General features: G+C 38.1%; 1 protein-coding gene and 1 long non-coding RNA gene across 3 annotated transcripts in view; both read right to left on the bottom strand.

The window, feature by feature from the left end:
• The window catches only part of LOC101740041 (rho GTPase-activating protein Graf), a 62,593-nt gene that overhangs the window by 37,320 nt on the left and 8,390 nt on the right, over positions 1 to 16,883 (bottom strand). The window contains exons 1-2 of one of the 2 annotated variants that reach the window (XM_038015544.2): positions 15,762 to 15,898; positions 6,312 to 6,469 (exon numbers count right to left, since the gene is read on the bottom strand). In XM_038015544.2, coding sequence (XP_037871472.1) covers positions 6,312 to 6,434 — 123 coding nt within the window. In that variant the 5' untranslated portion in view covers positions 6,435 to 6,469; positions 15,762 to 15,898. Of the gene's footprint in view, positions 1 to 6,311; positions 6,470 to 15,761; positions 15,899 to 16,883 lie in introns of those variants that run through there. The other variant, XM_038015543.2, reaches the window with a different exon arrangement.
• LOC134200074 (uncharacterized) lies at positions 9,573 to 15,450 on the bottom strand. The gene is made up of 2 exons (XR_009974814.1): positions 14,974 to 15,450; positions 9,573 to 9,937 (listed from the first exon to the last, which is right to left on the bottom strand). It is a non-coding gene; the product is annotated as an uncharacterized LOC134200074 (long non-coding RNA).

The raw sequence follows: 16,883 nt of genomic DNA on the forward strand, positions 1-16,883 counted from the left end.
AACCCGCAAAATTAGAATTTGCGTAATTACTGGTGGTAGGACCTCTTGTGAGTTCGCGCGGGTAGGTACCACCATCCTGCCTATTTCTGCCGTGAAGCAGTAATGCGTTTCGGTTTGAAGGGTAGGGCAGCCGTTGTAACTATATTTGAGACCTTAGAACTTATATCTCAAGGTGGGTGGCTCATTTACGTTGTAGATGTCTATGGGCTCCATTAACCACTTAATACCAGGTGGGCTGTGTAAGCTCGTTCACCCAACTAAGCAATAAAAAAAATACTAGGGCAGGTGACCACCTTCGAAAGGGCAGTGCTAGACTCCCTCGGTAACCCGTATACAAAAAATAGCAATCCACTTATCAAAAAATCGCGTAGCAAACAATTTTGCTTGTATATACACATCCTTGTTTCTACGTGATGTACATATTAACCTTTTTTAGTGATGAGTTTATCTTCGCATTTTACTGAAACTGCAGAATATTTTTTGAAGAAAAAAGTACCTTAAGCTTTACTTAAAAAAATACAAAAATCAATGCTAAAATCACAGCAAAATAAATGGATATTTATAAATGTTATTAACTTATTAAAAGAGTTATGTGTGCGCGCGCTTTTTTTCCCTACCTATGCTGATAGGTAGGGGAAAAAAAAGGCTGAAACCAGAGTGTTTCTAACAGTGGTCCTAGGAAGAGCAGCGCTTCGCAGAATCTACCACCGTACAGAAAACGCAGCCCACTGAGAAGATCCGGAAACTCAGTGGGCTGTGTCTATGGGTTAATTTACTTGTCGAGCCCTACGTCGCAAGCGACGGTTTCGGCGAGGACGGTGACCGGTTCTTGAGGTATCTAAAAGCACCGTTAATGGATCAGAAGGATTTGTAATGACGTGTTTAGGTCAAGTGCGCGCGTTAAGACACGTCCATACAATTCAATACCTTATACCTATAATCAAACTATGCAATAATCGGTATTCCGACGCTCCGCATTAAATACGCGTTAAAGAGTCGATCTATCGTTCGCGCTCAAAGGGTTATATATAATATTGCAACTCGAATGATAAATAACTACGTGTAGATATATTTCTAAACGCTGTCTCGCTGCACGTCATACGTTACAGCGTGTTCAAGATTCAAGGTGCGTCGTCAAACGGCGTGCCTGCGCGTCCATAGCGACATTTGACGCGACCTTCCGTGTGCCGCGTACGCACCAGGGTCGTGTCAAACGTATGCTTCATTAGCGGAGCCAGCTCAACCGTTTAGCGGTAATCAGCGTTTTTTCCCACCCTACCTATTCTAGTAAAATTAACATCTACCTACAGAAATGAAACACAGAACCCACGGAAAATTATGATTTGCGTAATTACTGGCGGCAGGACCTCTTTTGAATCCGCGCGGGTAGGTACCAACGCCCTGCCTATTTCTGCCGTGAAGCAGTAATAAGTTTCGGTCTGAAGGGTAGGGCAGCCGTCGTAACTATACTGAGACCTTAGTACTTATATTTCAAGGTGGGTGGCGCATTTACGTTGTAGATGCCAATGGACTTTTAACAACAGGCTGGCTGTGAGCTCGTCCACCCACCTAAGCAATGAAATAAATAAATAAAGAAAAACACTCGTTATTCACTTCTTTACGAGGGCTCAAGTAAAATATACCCTAACTTCGGCTCTGGCCCGTCCACCTGCGGTCGGCACTTCGCCTGGTTATTCAACCGCCTAATTATGTCAGCGCCGCGCAGCCCTGGCGAGCCGACCGACCGGACGGGCCAGTAAAAGTGGACGAACGACATTATAGAAAGTATTTCCGAAGGTCACACACGTTTGTTTACGTTTCACATTAATGCGCATGCGCACGTATTCAAACGGGAATCAATTAGATTATTTTTTTGTTGCTTAGATGGGTGGACGAGCTCACGGCCCACGTGGTGTGAAGCGGTTACTGAAGCCCACCTACAACGTAAATGCGCCACCCACCTTAAGATATAAGTTCTAAGGTCTCAGTATAGTTACAACGGCTGCCCCACCCTTCAAACCGAAACGCATTACTGCTTCACGGCAGAAATAGGCGGGGTGGTGGTACCTATCCGTGCGGACTCACAAGAGGTCCTAAAAAAAAATTGTTATTTCATTATTGCGAAAAATAAAGTGGCAAGAGTAATATTTTATGAAAAAAAAAAAAAAAGAGGTCGTACCACCAGTAACTGTTGTTATCGGATGATTATAAATGAATTTTAGTTTTCTTTCCCTACCTATGCTGATAGCTTTAAGTGGCTATTTCAGCTTCTTGACGTGTAGGTGAGTTCACGGGGCTCAAGCCGGAAGTGTTGCTAACACTAGCCCTAGCAAGAGCAGTGCTTCGCAGAATCTACCGCCGGATCGGAATCGCGACCCGCTGAGAAGATCCGGCAAGAAACTCAGTGGGCTTATCATTTAGTGGTTTGGTTTTGTAAAACGAACATTGGTCGTTATTATGTTAATTGTTCAGGTGCAAATCAGATGCGCGTTCTCGTCACACAAAAGCTCAAGGATTTCTAGTAAACTTTACTTTCATTTAAATAAATAATAATTTATTAACGGCTTGACTGTTGCGCTATCATTCCATCACCGACTAGTATTCACGTGTGGTACATAAATAACTGAATCATTAAAATTTGACACACACACACACACACACAAAAGTTAGTTCCTATATAACCTTCTTTTTTTTTAAAAGAAAGCGGACTAAACACCTCGCTCTTTATTTCTTTTATTTATTTATTTATGTACACACAGAAAAGAAGACATAGCACAGAGTAATAGGAAAATTATGTACAAAGGCGCTGCTTATTTCTTTAAGAAATCTCTTCCAGCCGACCTTTTTTTTTTTATTGCCCTTGTAGGCAGCATACGGCCCACCTGATGGTGAGTGGTTACCGTTGCCATGGACTTCAGCAATGCCAGGGGCAGAGCCAAGCCGCTGCCTACCGCTTAATACTCTCCACAAGCCTCGTTTGAAGAAGGACATGTCATAGCGCTCGGTAAACACCGTGGAGGGGAGCTCATTCCATAGCCGGATGGTACGTGGCAAAAAAGATCTCTGGAAACGCACTGTGGATGACCGCAGTGGCTCCAGGTAGTACGGATGAACTCTACTCCGATGGCGGGCGGTGCGATGGTAAAAACGAGATGCCGGTATCATCTCGAACAATTCCTCAGAGCACTCCCCATGGAACATACGGTATAAAATACAGAGAGAACCGAAGTCCCTCCGGACCTGCGAGAGGGTTATGAGAATAATAATTAAAAGTGATGAGTGTGTGTAGAACAAATAACACATTCTTCTTCATTAATTTCGAAAACAATCTGTCAATGTCGTGGAAATTGACCAATGGAAACAATGATTACAAGAATCATAATTTAAGCTTAATTCGAATTTCGTTTGAATAAGACATACCTGAATGGCGAGGAAGCTCAATGGGAATGAAGAGCTTTGTGTAACTAGCATTTTTATTTTTTTACTGCTTAGATGGTTGGATGAGCTCACAGCCCACCTGGTGTTAAGTGATTACTAGAACCCATAGACATCTACAACGTAAGTGCAGCCACCCACCTTGAGATATATTATGTAAGTTATAAGGTCTCAGCATAGTTACAACGGCTGCCACAGCCTTCAAACCGAAACGCATTACTGCTTCACGGCAGAAATAGGTAGGGTGGCGGCCCTACCCGTGCGGACTCACAAGAGGACTAACCACCAGTTAAAAGTAGTAACTGGTAACCAAAATTTTTACAAGTATCATCTCACTGAATATTCACCTATTTTCTCCATTTTTCGTGAATGTTTAACGCTAGGTTACAGTTTGAATGAAATTCTAAATATATTTACATTTATTTTCGGTTTTTTTTTTTTCAATACTTATTATTATACTTTAATTTACATTTTAATCTATTTATGACCGCGATCAGGCAAGTTTTAAACACTAGGCATATTGGTACAATACGGCGCGTGGTTGTTTACAAGGACGTATAATATTATAATCGTGAACCGATTAAAATTAAAAAAAACATTAAATATAAACTCAGCCTTTTGTCTTATAGCTCACAAATTCCCGCCTTTTGGAAATATATTGGTTAATAGTTTCACTTTATCAAGGCCGTTTTTTTTTTTATAACCGTACATATTGGCAAACGAGTCTAACTGCAAATCCCTTGACATTGGTCAACGAAAGTAACACCATTAAGAAAACCAGTTAATTGTGAATACAGTATTTTCTAATCACGAACGGGGCGACTCCCACCGCCGGTAGGCGTTTCGACATTAGGGTTGCCTACGCTGCAATTAATTTATCTCATAAGTCCATAAGTAAATCTGGTGGTAGGACCTCTTGAGAGTCCGCGCGGGTAGTTACCACCACCCTGCCTATTTCTGCCGCGAAGCAGTAATGCCTTTCGGTTCGAGGGGCGGGGTAGCCGTTATAACTATACTTGAGACCTTAGAACTTATATCCCAAGGTGGGTGGCGCATTTACGTTGTAGATGTCTATGGGCTTCAGTAACCACTTAACACCAGGTGGGCTGTGAGCTCGTCCACCAATCTAAGAAAAAAAAAACGTATTTTTTATATTACTGTTGTTTATTTTTAGTATTGTTCTTATAGTAGTACCAAATGCTTTGTGCGCTTGTGATCCGAAATTTGGTTAATAGTGACGTATTGGCGTCTAATGAATACAATAAAAAATAAAATTAAATACCGTAGATACCGTATCAGGCATGTGTCGCAACTGGGTTCGTACCTATTTACTATGCGTATGGTAAGATATTGAATAGCAAATACATTTGGGATAGCAACGCTGAAATTTCAAATTAATTTATTTAACATAATTTGTAGTTTGGCAATTACTTGTATTGTAATGAAATTTACGATAATGACATCGTAAATTTCATGGATTGTGATGACCCTATTCATGAGAGAGAAAAAAAAATCACGAATGTTGATAAACATGAACGCGTATACTTGAAACTTATTCAATATCCGAGTACTCTCGCATTTAAATAATTGATTTAATTAATTTTCCAACGTCGACGACAAGTGTCACAATAGTTGTCATTGAAAAATGAACTTTCATTATAAAACAAACAAAATCGAATATCTATAATATATTAATACGTGAAGCAAAAACTTTGTATCCCTTTTTACGAAAATTGCGCGGACGGAGGAGTATGAAATTTTCTACACTTATAGAGAATATAGAGAAGAAGTGCACAATGCCAATATTTTTTTAAAATAATGCATAAAAGATACATTAAATCAATAAAGAAAACATTACACACACTACATACCGTGTATTTGACGCACACACGCATGCATACTATTTATTGTCAAACTTTTGTTCTTGACGTCTGTTGTCAAATTGAGAATAGAATATGGTTTGTCTTTGTTAATATTTTTTATAGTGTAGTCTTGGCGAAATTTGTGATTATAGAAGTATAAAATACAATCATAATAGTGTAGAAACTTACAATTCCAGTTAATTATAGTCGAATTTCGACTACTGCGGGACCTCTAGTTGATTTAATTAATTTTCCAACGTCGACGACAAGTGTCACAATAGTTGTCATTGAAAAATGAACTTTCATTATAAAACAAACAAAATCGAATATAATAGTTATTGGTTCTGGGCGTATGTTGATTAATAATAGTAGAAATATAAAGATAAATTTGGTAAAACAGCAAAACACGATCGGGTTTCACTGTTATGAATATGTATCAATGTTTCAAGTTGATTTCTAACTTAATATCTGCTACGTAATGTTAATTTTATTTAACATATATTAACCTCACTCAGAAGGATGCCGAGACCAGGCAAAGTAGAAAAGTTTAAGTAGGAAAGCGGACCCTGGGCACTAGACCGAGAAAACGCTAGGAAGAAGAAGACATCACTTCGCATCATGAAATTAGCTTATAATTTTTGAATAAAAGGGCGAATAGTCTAACAACTTGTCCTGCGATAAACTTCAAACACCATTTTACCATCTATATCTTCAATTATCAGTACGTAAATTGTTTTTTTTTTGCTTAGTTGGTTGCACGAGCTCACGGCTCACCCGGTGTTAAGTGGTTACCAGAGCCCATAGACATCTACAACGTAAATGCGCCACCCACCTTGAGATATAAGTTCTAAGGTCTCAAGTATAGTTATAACGGCTGCCCAACCCTTCAAACCGAAAGGCATTACTGCTTCACGGCAGAGATAGGCAGGGTGGTGGTAACTACCCGTGCGGACTCACAAGAGGTCCTACCACCAGTAAAACAATATTAATATTGAGAGTTTGCCCGTAACTCACCATTCGTTCCCTCTCTTCCTCTATGGTCCTTATTAGATGGGCGAAGTGGTGCAGGGAGCGTCCTATAACGCGCTCGTCTTCCGTCATGGATGCACCGATGCAGGCGAACTCGAACTGCTCCATGCTCGATGCCAGCGCCAGCTGAGCGCTGCCGAGACCTGGAATGGACGTAGTCATTTTAGTCTGATCCTCAATGCGAGGTAGCGATTTACTAGTGGTAGGACCTCTCGTGAGTCCGCGCGGGTACACACCAGGGTCGTGTCAAACGTATGCTTCATTAGCGGAGCCAGCTCAACCGTTTCACGGTAATCAGCGGTTTTTTTCCCCTACCTATTCTAGTAAAATTAACATCTACCTACAGAAATGAAACACAGAACCCACAGAAAATTATAGTTTGCGTAATTACTGGTGGTAGGACCTCTTGTGAGACAGCACGAGTAGGTACCACCACCCTGCCTATTTCTGCCGTGAAGCAGTAATGCGTTTCGGTTTGAAAGGTGGGACAGCCGTTGTAACTATACTTGAGACCTTAGAACTTTATATCTCAAGGTGGGTGGCGCATTTACGTTGTAGATGTCTATGGGCTCCAGTAACCACTTAACAACAGGTGGGCTGTGAGCTTGTCCACCCATATAAGCAATAAAAAGAAAAGAAAAAAAAAATCAGTTGCACGTAAAATCTTATGTACTGTCCATGAAAACAGTCAAGCACTAAAAGCTGTGATCTTCGTTTTGTAGATACAGAAAAAAAAAACAAATTGGAAAATAACCACATGGTTATGGTCGCTTGTGGACATTGGCAACTAATAGTAGTTGGTCAAGTGGTTATTGACCATGACTATGACGCCACGGTGTTCAGATTCGGTCTACTCGCAGCAAGTACTTTATGATATATATTCGTGATCCAGATGTAATTGTTCACATGTCGAGTGTTATCAGCACTTGGTGCAAATAGCATACGATAAAATTCCAAATTGGAGTAATTGAGTAAAGAAAGAAAATTATATATTTATTTTAAAAGATCCAAGGTTAATATCGGCCAAAGCGTCTTACGACACAAAAAAACCCTTCCGCGGGGAACATTCTCACCAATACTATCGAGCTATTTTGGTCGCAAAAAGTCGTAAGAAAGAAAGAAAGATAGAAATCATTTATTCGCCAAGCATAGTGAAAATCAGTTTTACATATTATTATTACATAAATTAAAAGCAGCGTGTATGCTTTGTCATTATTTGACATGCGAATTTTACTGCAGTGCATAGTTTATCTAATATATAAAATTCTCGTGTCACAGTTTTCGTTGCCATACTCCTCCGAAACGGCTTGACCGATTTCGATGAAATTTTTTGTGCTTATCCGGTATCTATGAGAATCGGCCAACATCTATTTTTCATCCCCCTAAATGTTAGGGGTAGTCCACCCCTAAATTTTTTTATTTATTTTTCAGACAAAATTTTTAATTTCTATTTTTTTATGATACAACATACAAAAATACATACAACCCTAAATTTTCACCCCTCTACGATCAACCCGTATTTTTTATTTGTTAATTATAAGCTTTAATTTTTTTGGTAAGATTTTCATTTTTATTTTGTCATGAATTAAAATAAAAAATCTGATGTTACTCTCAATTTTTCATCCCTCTATGATCAACCTCTATTTTTTATTTGTTAATTATAAACTTTAATTTTTCTGGCAAGTTTTTTATTTTGTTTTGTCATGACTTAAAATAAAAAAAAACATATTACTCTCAATTTTCACTCTTATAAGATCAACCCCTACTTTTCCATCCCGATTAATATTTTTTTTATTTTATGCACAGATCCGCAATAAGGTTGGTTGTAAGATGGCATTCAAATATTATAATTGTCGTACGATAAATTCTTATTCAGAGTTTATAATTTCAAGTTCCTTTAATTATGATTTTTTTTAAATTCTATCGATCAGTTATCCCCGCCAGGTGTCGCCTCTCATCCAGCAAACATCACGTAGTAGGGATGAGGACGAAGCCGGTCTCCTGTCTTACTCACTATACATTTTTCAGCCATGTTTCTTTGGTTTTATTTGTGTATCAATCGTAACTTGCCAGCCATGTTTTTTTGGTTTTATTTGTGTATCAATAGTATGTTCAGTAGGTCTGAGAATCGGCTACTATCTATATTTCATACCCCTAAGTGATAAGGGCTGTCCAACCCAAAAAAAATTTTTTTTTTTTTTCTTGGTTATAATGAGGTATAACCCACGGCACGTAACTTGGCAAGAGTCGCTAGATGCGCAGAAGTCGTTTTTTAGGTCTCTTTGGTTGTCAAGCGGGACGCGTGGGAAAGATGTAGCACCGTTCCGAGCGCGCGATTGGTAAGTCAGTCGACCCTCCCCTCCCGCACCGCGTCCATGTTCCGTTCGCTCCCGGTTACACATGCGCCTACTAAAGTTGTAGGAACCCTTTGTTTATATTGAGTTTTTGTTACGAGTTGTTATTACTGTTTTAAATTAAGTTTTTGTTACGAGTGTTATTGTTTTAAATTTGCTTGCAATGGCAGGACCAAATACCAATGACCATAATTATAGTCGATTCAGTCACTGAGCGTTTTATTATTTACGCCAGTGACGACAGCGACTCTTCGTTATGTCGACGATGAGGAGCCAACTCCTTCCATCAGCTCAGGTGCTACCATAAATTTAATCCAAGGGGTAGCACTATTAGAAAATGATAGTGACGAGGGCGACACATAATTTTTAATATTAAGTATATTTTATTAATAAAATTTTTTAACTTTTAATTGTATTTTATTTATAACACCTAATACACTTCACGAATTCCTCTCTTTTCTTTAACTTTCTTCTAAACACACAGGCTTAAAAATAAATTATGGCAAATAAAAAATTTAATAAAATAAAATTAACATATATGCGGGCAATAAAAGTGACCATTTTTTTGTTGCAATGTACACTATGCGCGACATTACCCCCACTACGCCAAAACCTTGCCAACTTACGTGCCGCTTACTATATTATGTGGTTGAATGAGGTTTGTGAGAATTTTATATATTAGACTAGAATTTCCCTAGAAATCTTATTTAAGGCAACACAACGTTTGCCGGGTCAGCTAGTAATATTATATAATTTACCATTCATTCATCCATAATTCAACTAATAATTAAAAAATCCATTTATTTTCAATGTCGTCCCTAAGAAAATCATTTATGTGATAATAATTTTCACTAATAATTTTTTTTTTTTTTAAATGAAAATCGTCTAAGTCTTCATTTCTTCGGTAGTTTATTAAATTAGGAATATTTACGCTCATAACTAGTATACTATTACTCTTTAATGTAGTTTTGTATTTTGGAAAACATAGTTAAACGTATAATTGACAAAATAAGAAGAATCTTCACAAAACGAACACGCGTGTCGAAGGTTTCACATTTCGATGCCTCCAATGAACCCTACTCTAACTCAAAATTTTGAAATTTTCGTTTTTCACGCAAATCGCTTCAATATTTTAAAAGTATTACAATTAATCATTATTAATGGGGTTCGAAGCAAGAGTAAATCAGCTAGTTAAAAACCATAAAATCTTTATTATTGCAGATATATTTGTCAACTTTTTTTGTTTAAACTCTCCTCCTGTAAACATACGAATTTTGAGTTAGAGTAGTGTTCATTGGAGGCATCGATTTACGATTTACCATGAAAACATACAAACTGATGATAAGAAAACGGGCGTAAGAAGCAAGGATACGTGCGTTATCAATGAACAAACTTATCGCATTGATAAGAACGCTCAGTTTTTAGTATTTGTAACGTACGTAGTACCTCGGAGGGCAATCATCGAATACATTCGCAGACAACGTGGTCATTCGACGGCCTATATCAGTGATTCTCAACCTTTTTTTTTGTTGCGGCACATATTTAACGATTTCAAAATATGGCGGCACACAAAAAACAAAAGAAAGATTATTTACTTACTACAACACACTGCATAAATAGTTTATCAAAAAATTTAAATATACGAAATAAACTAAAATATACTATAAACTTTTTTTGGGGATTTAAATATATATTCATGTTTAAAATATTTTTCTTTTCAAATGATATAATTTAATAATATTAACATTATTATATATTCGCAAAATTTGGCGGCACACTTTTGAAATTTGGCGGCACACAAAAGTGCCGCAGAACAGTGGTTGAGAATCACTGACCTATATGATTTATCTGATGAAAAATATCGCAGTCTCGTTTGGAACACGAGATACGAAGTATTTATTAAATGCACTGGTTAACCCGACGAACCGGCTAAACGGGGTATGAATTACTAAGCGACCAAAAAGAGGATGATGAAATCTGTACACCAGTGTCCGTGGCTTAGCAATTCAATAACAATGTCAATGGTGTCAGGTAAAAAAATAGCTCATCTAATCCAGCCGATACTTCCCCATTACCCCCGCCCGAAGTCACACAAATATCTCTTTACTAGCTCCAACTCTTTAAAGTTCAATCTTGAGTACTGTCAGTAGGGCTTCTATAAGCCAACTGCACTAAAACATTATAATTTATATTAATTTTAGAGGTCCCGCAGTAATCGAAATTCGACTAAAATTAATTGGAATTGTAAGTTTGTACACTATTATGATTGTATTTTATACTTCTATAATGACAAATTTCGCCAAGACTACGCTATAAAAATATTAACAAAGGCAAACAATATTTAATCTATTCTCAATTTGACAACAGACGCCAAGAACAAAAGTTTGACAATAAATAGTATGCATGCGTGTGTGCGTCAAATACATGGTATGTAGTATGTGTAATGTTTTCTTTATTGATTTAATGTATCTTTTATGCATTATTTTAAAAAAATATTAGCATTGCGCACTTCTTCTCTATATTCTCTATAAGTGTGGAAAATTTCATACTCCTCCGTCCGCGCAATTTTCGTAAAAAGGAGATACAAAGTTTTTGCTTCACGTATTAATATATAGATAAGAGTTTGTTGGGCTGCAGAGAAAAGAATTCTAAAATGTACCTATCTTTCTCGTGTATACCCAAAGTTATTCGACGTTTACCCAAGATTTGAACAAGATACCCTCGATGAGGCCTTATTTGCTTTGTCCACTCAAATATTTGGTCAGATAAGCAAAATCACACAATTTTAGGTTTAAAAAAAATTCATTCATTCAATATTAATTTTTTTTATTGCTTGGACGGGTGGACGAGGCACGGCTGACCTGATTTTAAGTGGTTCCAGAGCCCATAGACATCCAAAATGTAAATGCCGCCACCCACCTTGAGACAAGAGTTGTAAGGTCTCACTTTTAACAGTACAACGGCTGCCCCGCCCTGCAAACCGAAACGCATTACTGCTTCACGGCAGAAATAGGCAGGATGGTGGTACCTACCCTTGCGGACTCACAAGACGTCCTACCACCAGTAAAAAATAAAAAGATAGCATTCCAAAAATTAAGCCATCGATTAACAAGAGAAACAATTAACGAATATATTCGTGATACCGGATATAGTGGCCATCGCTCGTGCTAATCATCTTATTTTTGAGATGCACCCGATATAACGGGCTCGTAGAAACTTTCACGACACCCAAAACGAGTCCTAAACAGTATAGAGATATAATACTAATTCGGATGACAGCTTATATCATAATATACGTGCCATATGAATGAATGACCGGTTCTTATGTTAATTAAGCGGACGACTGTTGTTGTTGAGGTCATTATGAACATTTTAAGTAATGTTTAACATAAATGCTTTTTATTATATCGAAGGAGGAACGATCCATAGATACCAGTAACGTAAATGTCGCCAAGCACCTTGAGATGTGAGTTGTAAGTCTCAGTTTTAACAGTACCACGTCCAATCCAACTTTTCGAACCGAATCACGTTACTGCTCCGTGGTGGAAGTGAGCGGGGTGCTGGTACCTATCCGTGTGGGCTCACAAGACGCCCTGCCACCAGAAAACCTACTTCGAGCTATTTCGTGTGCAAGACACTAAATAAACCGTTATATTGGTAAAGATAAAATATGAAGACCCAACGCTATTAATTGTCACTCAGGCTTTGAAATAGTAATAAATAAAGCGTGGCTGAGTGTGCATGAGTCAGTTCTTAGTCATTCCGAGTCTAGCGTTTATTTCTGGGTATTATCGTGATCGGCCGTGAACCTGCATGATTCGGTACCGCCGTCCTGTCTCATTGTGCCACAAAGCAGTCATATGAATATTATTTTTATGCACACAAACAGATAGGGCCTGTCTGTCTGGTCTAATCTCCGATTCTGAAGGGACTTTCAATGGCAGGTGAATCCATCCATTCAAAAACCTTCAACATATTACTTATATAATTAAAACCTCGATCGGAAATCGAGTCCTGGCGCCGTGATACGATCAATCGACCAAGTTTGCCAAGTCACAGGCTTCATACGACCTACCATGTTTACAGCTCGTAGTGACATATCTAAACACAGAACCCGTTTAAATAACACAGCTCTTAGCAAAACGTAAAGAAATCCATTCGTGGTACCGGCACACCGCAGAGCATGACCTAAAACAAGAACCCACAGCGTGTAGGAGGCCAAACTAGACAGCGATTTTTCCCCTACCTGTCCGCTGGTAGCTACGTCCGGATGGATAGGTGAGCTCACGGGCTCAACTTGAGAAAGATTGCTAACACTGGCACTAGCACGAGTAGCGCTTCGCAGAATCTACTACCGCATCGATATTACGGCGTGTCATTCAATATCGGAACAAAAAAATTGCTTCACTAAACAAATGTGGAGTGGAACAAGACGCAATGAAGTACTTATATAAGTGTAATCACGCATATAATTAATGCAATAATTTAAATAATTAAATTTAACAGTTAATATTTTTTTTTTTATTATTGATTTAAAAAAAACTATTCACATACAAAAGGGTTTTCGAGAATTATATTCATGATACTGGTACCTTAATAATAATAATAATAATATAACTCTTTACTTAACACCATATTATGTACAGAGTAAACTAATAAAACAAATTAAAGTCGGTGATATAAATCGGCGGCCTTATCGTTGAAAGCGATCTCTTCCAGGCAACCTTGCAGGGAGAGGAATAAGTGAACTGGACGGTGCTATATCTTAATAAACTTACATAAAAATATATACTTATATACATACCTTACCATACCTACCTTAATAACTGAAGAGAAATAGGTTTGATTTCTCTGCATGTGATCGACGATTGTTTTTGGTGGTCTGTAGGTGAACTAAGGACTAGACCTGCTCGAACTTAATCATTCGACGACCCAGTAACAGGTATGCACTAATTTCCACAAGGTAACAAGGTAACGTTAGCAAACCAACCACACTCCTCACTCATTAATTGCTTAAGCACGATAATGCACGTATTAAACAATAAGTTTTGTAACTTGAAGATAAATCTTTTTGAACTGAACTTTGCGTTCGTTTCATATATATAGCGGCAGGTACGATTACTCAATTGCCCGTGATATCTAGGTACAGTATGGTAATTAGAGGATTCGCGCTTCACAGATTTTGGTACTTGAGACGATACATCTCGTTTTTTTTGGGATTATCCTGTGAACATCTAATCTATCTAACGTTTTTTTTATTATTATTGCTTAAACGGGTGAGCGAGCTGACGACGCATCTAGTGTTAAGTGATTAGCGGAGCCTGTAAGAACGTGAATGATAGTTGAATTCTATGTGTCAATTGGTTTTAGTGAATACAATATTTATTAGGTACTTTTAATTTATTGAATATACTATCTTTTTTTATATTATAATTTTTGGGGGTTCATTTTTATTACACGTTGGTATAGCCTGATCGTTGCACTTATTCTTAAACGTATATTAAGTACGTATTTCATTACGATAATTGGAACCTGCCTGCGGGATTCGAACACCGGCACCCTCGCATCGCTCGATGCCTATGAACCAGTTGTCTTATCGTTTAGGCCACGACTCCAAACTGTCAAGATCGAGTGCCAGAACCACGTAATTTCAAATCCTCCCGATCCACTAACGGTGCTTTTAGGTACCCCAAGCACCGGTCATCGTTCTCGTCGAACCCGTTGCTTGCGACGAAGGCTCAGGTCAGCACAGTATTCAAATGACGAATCATCAGTGATCACGAAAACTAAAGTAGGTAATCGCAATGTGGGAAATTATAAAAAAAAATACACTCCACCAATATCATTTGAAACCTAAGATCAGTTTTAATTCTATTTACTTATGAGAATCGTGATTATCGAAAAATAAAACCTGCATAAAATCTGCACTAAAACATTATAATTTATTCTAAGGAAAGAAGACCTAGGAAGTGGGCGTGGCCTGCTGACGTAATACAGCAGCGACTTCAGACTGGTCGGAGTTGAAGAGGGGAGTTGAGGACACCACTAACATATTGCCTCGTTCACGGTCTCTTTTTAATCTCAGCACCAGGGATAGACGGACGTTGTACATTCGCGTGTTAACTTAGTTACCCACATTTGGTCATTAGTATTTAACATCAATAATTGTTGAAAATTGTATTTTGTATCGTTCTAATTATATTTTTTTTAATATTTTGAGTCGTGATTTCTAATTTTATATTAATTTAAAATATCACGGTCATTATGAATACATCAATACTATTCCTCCTTACATGTTGCTATAGTTCGTACAAGACGTCTGATCAACACAATAACGGTGACTCAATTCATTGAAATGTCTCTGAACTAGTGGCTTACGAACGTGGGTGAAGCAAGCGACGGCATCGCATTTATTTCTGACTGGAAGCTACATCAATTAAGATCTAATAAGAACATAAGAAGCTTATTTTTAATTTGTTTTATTGCTTAGGGCCTGTGCACACCACGTTTTTTATCCTACAGAGCGGTTTGTTGTCGATACAAACGCGCGTTAGAAACGCGTCTGTATCGCTACAAACGCGCGTCGACGGCGCGTTTTTATCCCACAGAATGGTTTCTTGACGTTTGTATCGATCGATACAAACGCGTATTTGAATTTATACAGGTGTGCAAAGGTCTACAGGCTGCGTCTGACTTGCATGCGTATCGCGTCTGTATTGCTAGGAACGCGCGTCGACGGCGCGTTTAAAAAACGTGGTGTGCACAGGCCCTTAGATGGGTGGACGAGTTCATGGCCCACCTGGTGTCAAGTGGGTACCGGAGCCCGTAGACATCTAAAACGTAAAAACCGCCACCCACCTTGAGAAATGAGCTCTAAAGTCTCATTTTTAACAGTACAACGGCTGCCCCACCCTTGAAACCGAAACGCATTACTGCTTCACGGCAGAAATAGGCAGGGCGGTGGTACTCACCCGTGCGGACTCAAGAGGTCCTACCACCAGTAAACACTCATATATACCATTAATATACAATGATAATGTGGAATATTCTAAAAATGGTTGAACAATAATAAAAGACTTACTTAATTGTGTTTTCTGTAAAAGACTCGTATTAAGAAAACAACATTTAAAGCCTTTATTTTCGAAAAATTATTATTTTACACAGTATTATTGGATTATGTAAAACTGAAGTCAATTTTTTTCTCAATGACAGAGAGTTCAGTCAATCAATACTTACTTAGAAGATTTTTTTTTTTAAAAACTAAAAAGTTTCAGTTTTAACATAAAAATTACATAAAAAAAAGTTTTTATTTAAGTAAGTACATAAGTACATATATAATATAACATTCATATCTAAAAGTTCAAGATCGTTTCAATAATCTAATGCATCCGAGAAACCTACGATATATTGATAATTTTTTATTTATATAAAATACAACTTACGCCATGTGTTCTCCGTGCATCCTGCATGGGGACTCACAAAGACTTTTTTTTTTTTTCGTTTTATTATAAGCCGAGCGGACGTAAGCCGTGTGATATTTAGTGAGACACAGTAATTGAGTCGACTATTATCAAAGCCGGCAATGTGACTTTTGGACAATTATTGGTAAATCAGAAAAACGAATTATTGACTTTGTATTCTATTGGCAGTCACAAAACTCTTCTGAACGACATTTTAGATAAATAACAGGTTAAGTATTAACCTTTATTTAATGCAGGTTTTGAACCGTATTCTTTGAAGGAGACGATTATATTCAAATCAATCTGTATTGACATATCAATAACATTTTTTTGTCCAAATGCACAGATTGCCACCTTTGATAATAGACGACTCAATTATGAAAGTCATCGGCGGCACACACATACCGCGTTGCACCGGCAGACATCGGCACACACATACCGCGTTGCATCAGCAGACAACGAGTATTCCAAGAAACACAACAAATCATCCGATGACATGACCCTCTGTATTTTGTACCGTATGTTCCATGGGGAGTGCTCTGAGGAATTGTTCGAGATGATACCGGCATCTCGTTTTTACCATCGCACCGCCCGCCACCGGAGTAGAGTTCATCCATACTACCTGGAGCCACTGCGGTCATCCACAGTGCGTTTCCAGAGGTCTTTTTTGCCACGTACCATCCGGCTATGGAATGAGCTCCCCTCCACGGTGTTTCCCGAGCGCTATGACATGTCCTTCTTCA

This window comes from Bombyx mori, chromosome 14, assembly GCF_030269925.1.
Source record: "Bombyx mori chromosome 14, ASM3026992v2".
NCBI classification, from domain to species: domain Eukaryota; kingdom Metazoa; phylum Arthropoda; class Insecta; order Lepidoptera; family Bombycidae; genus Bombyx; species Bombyx mori.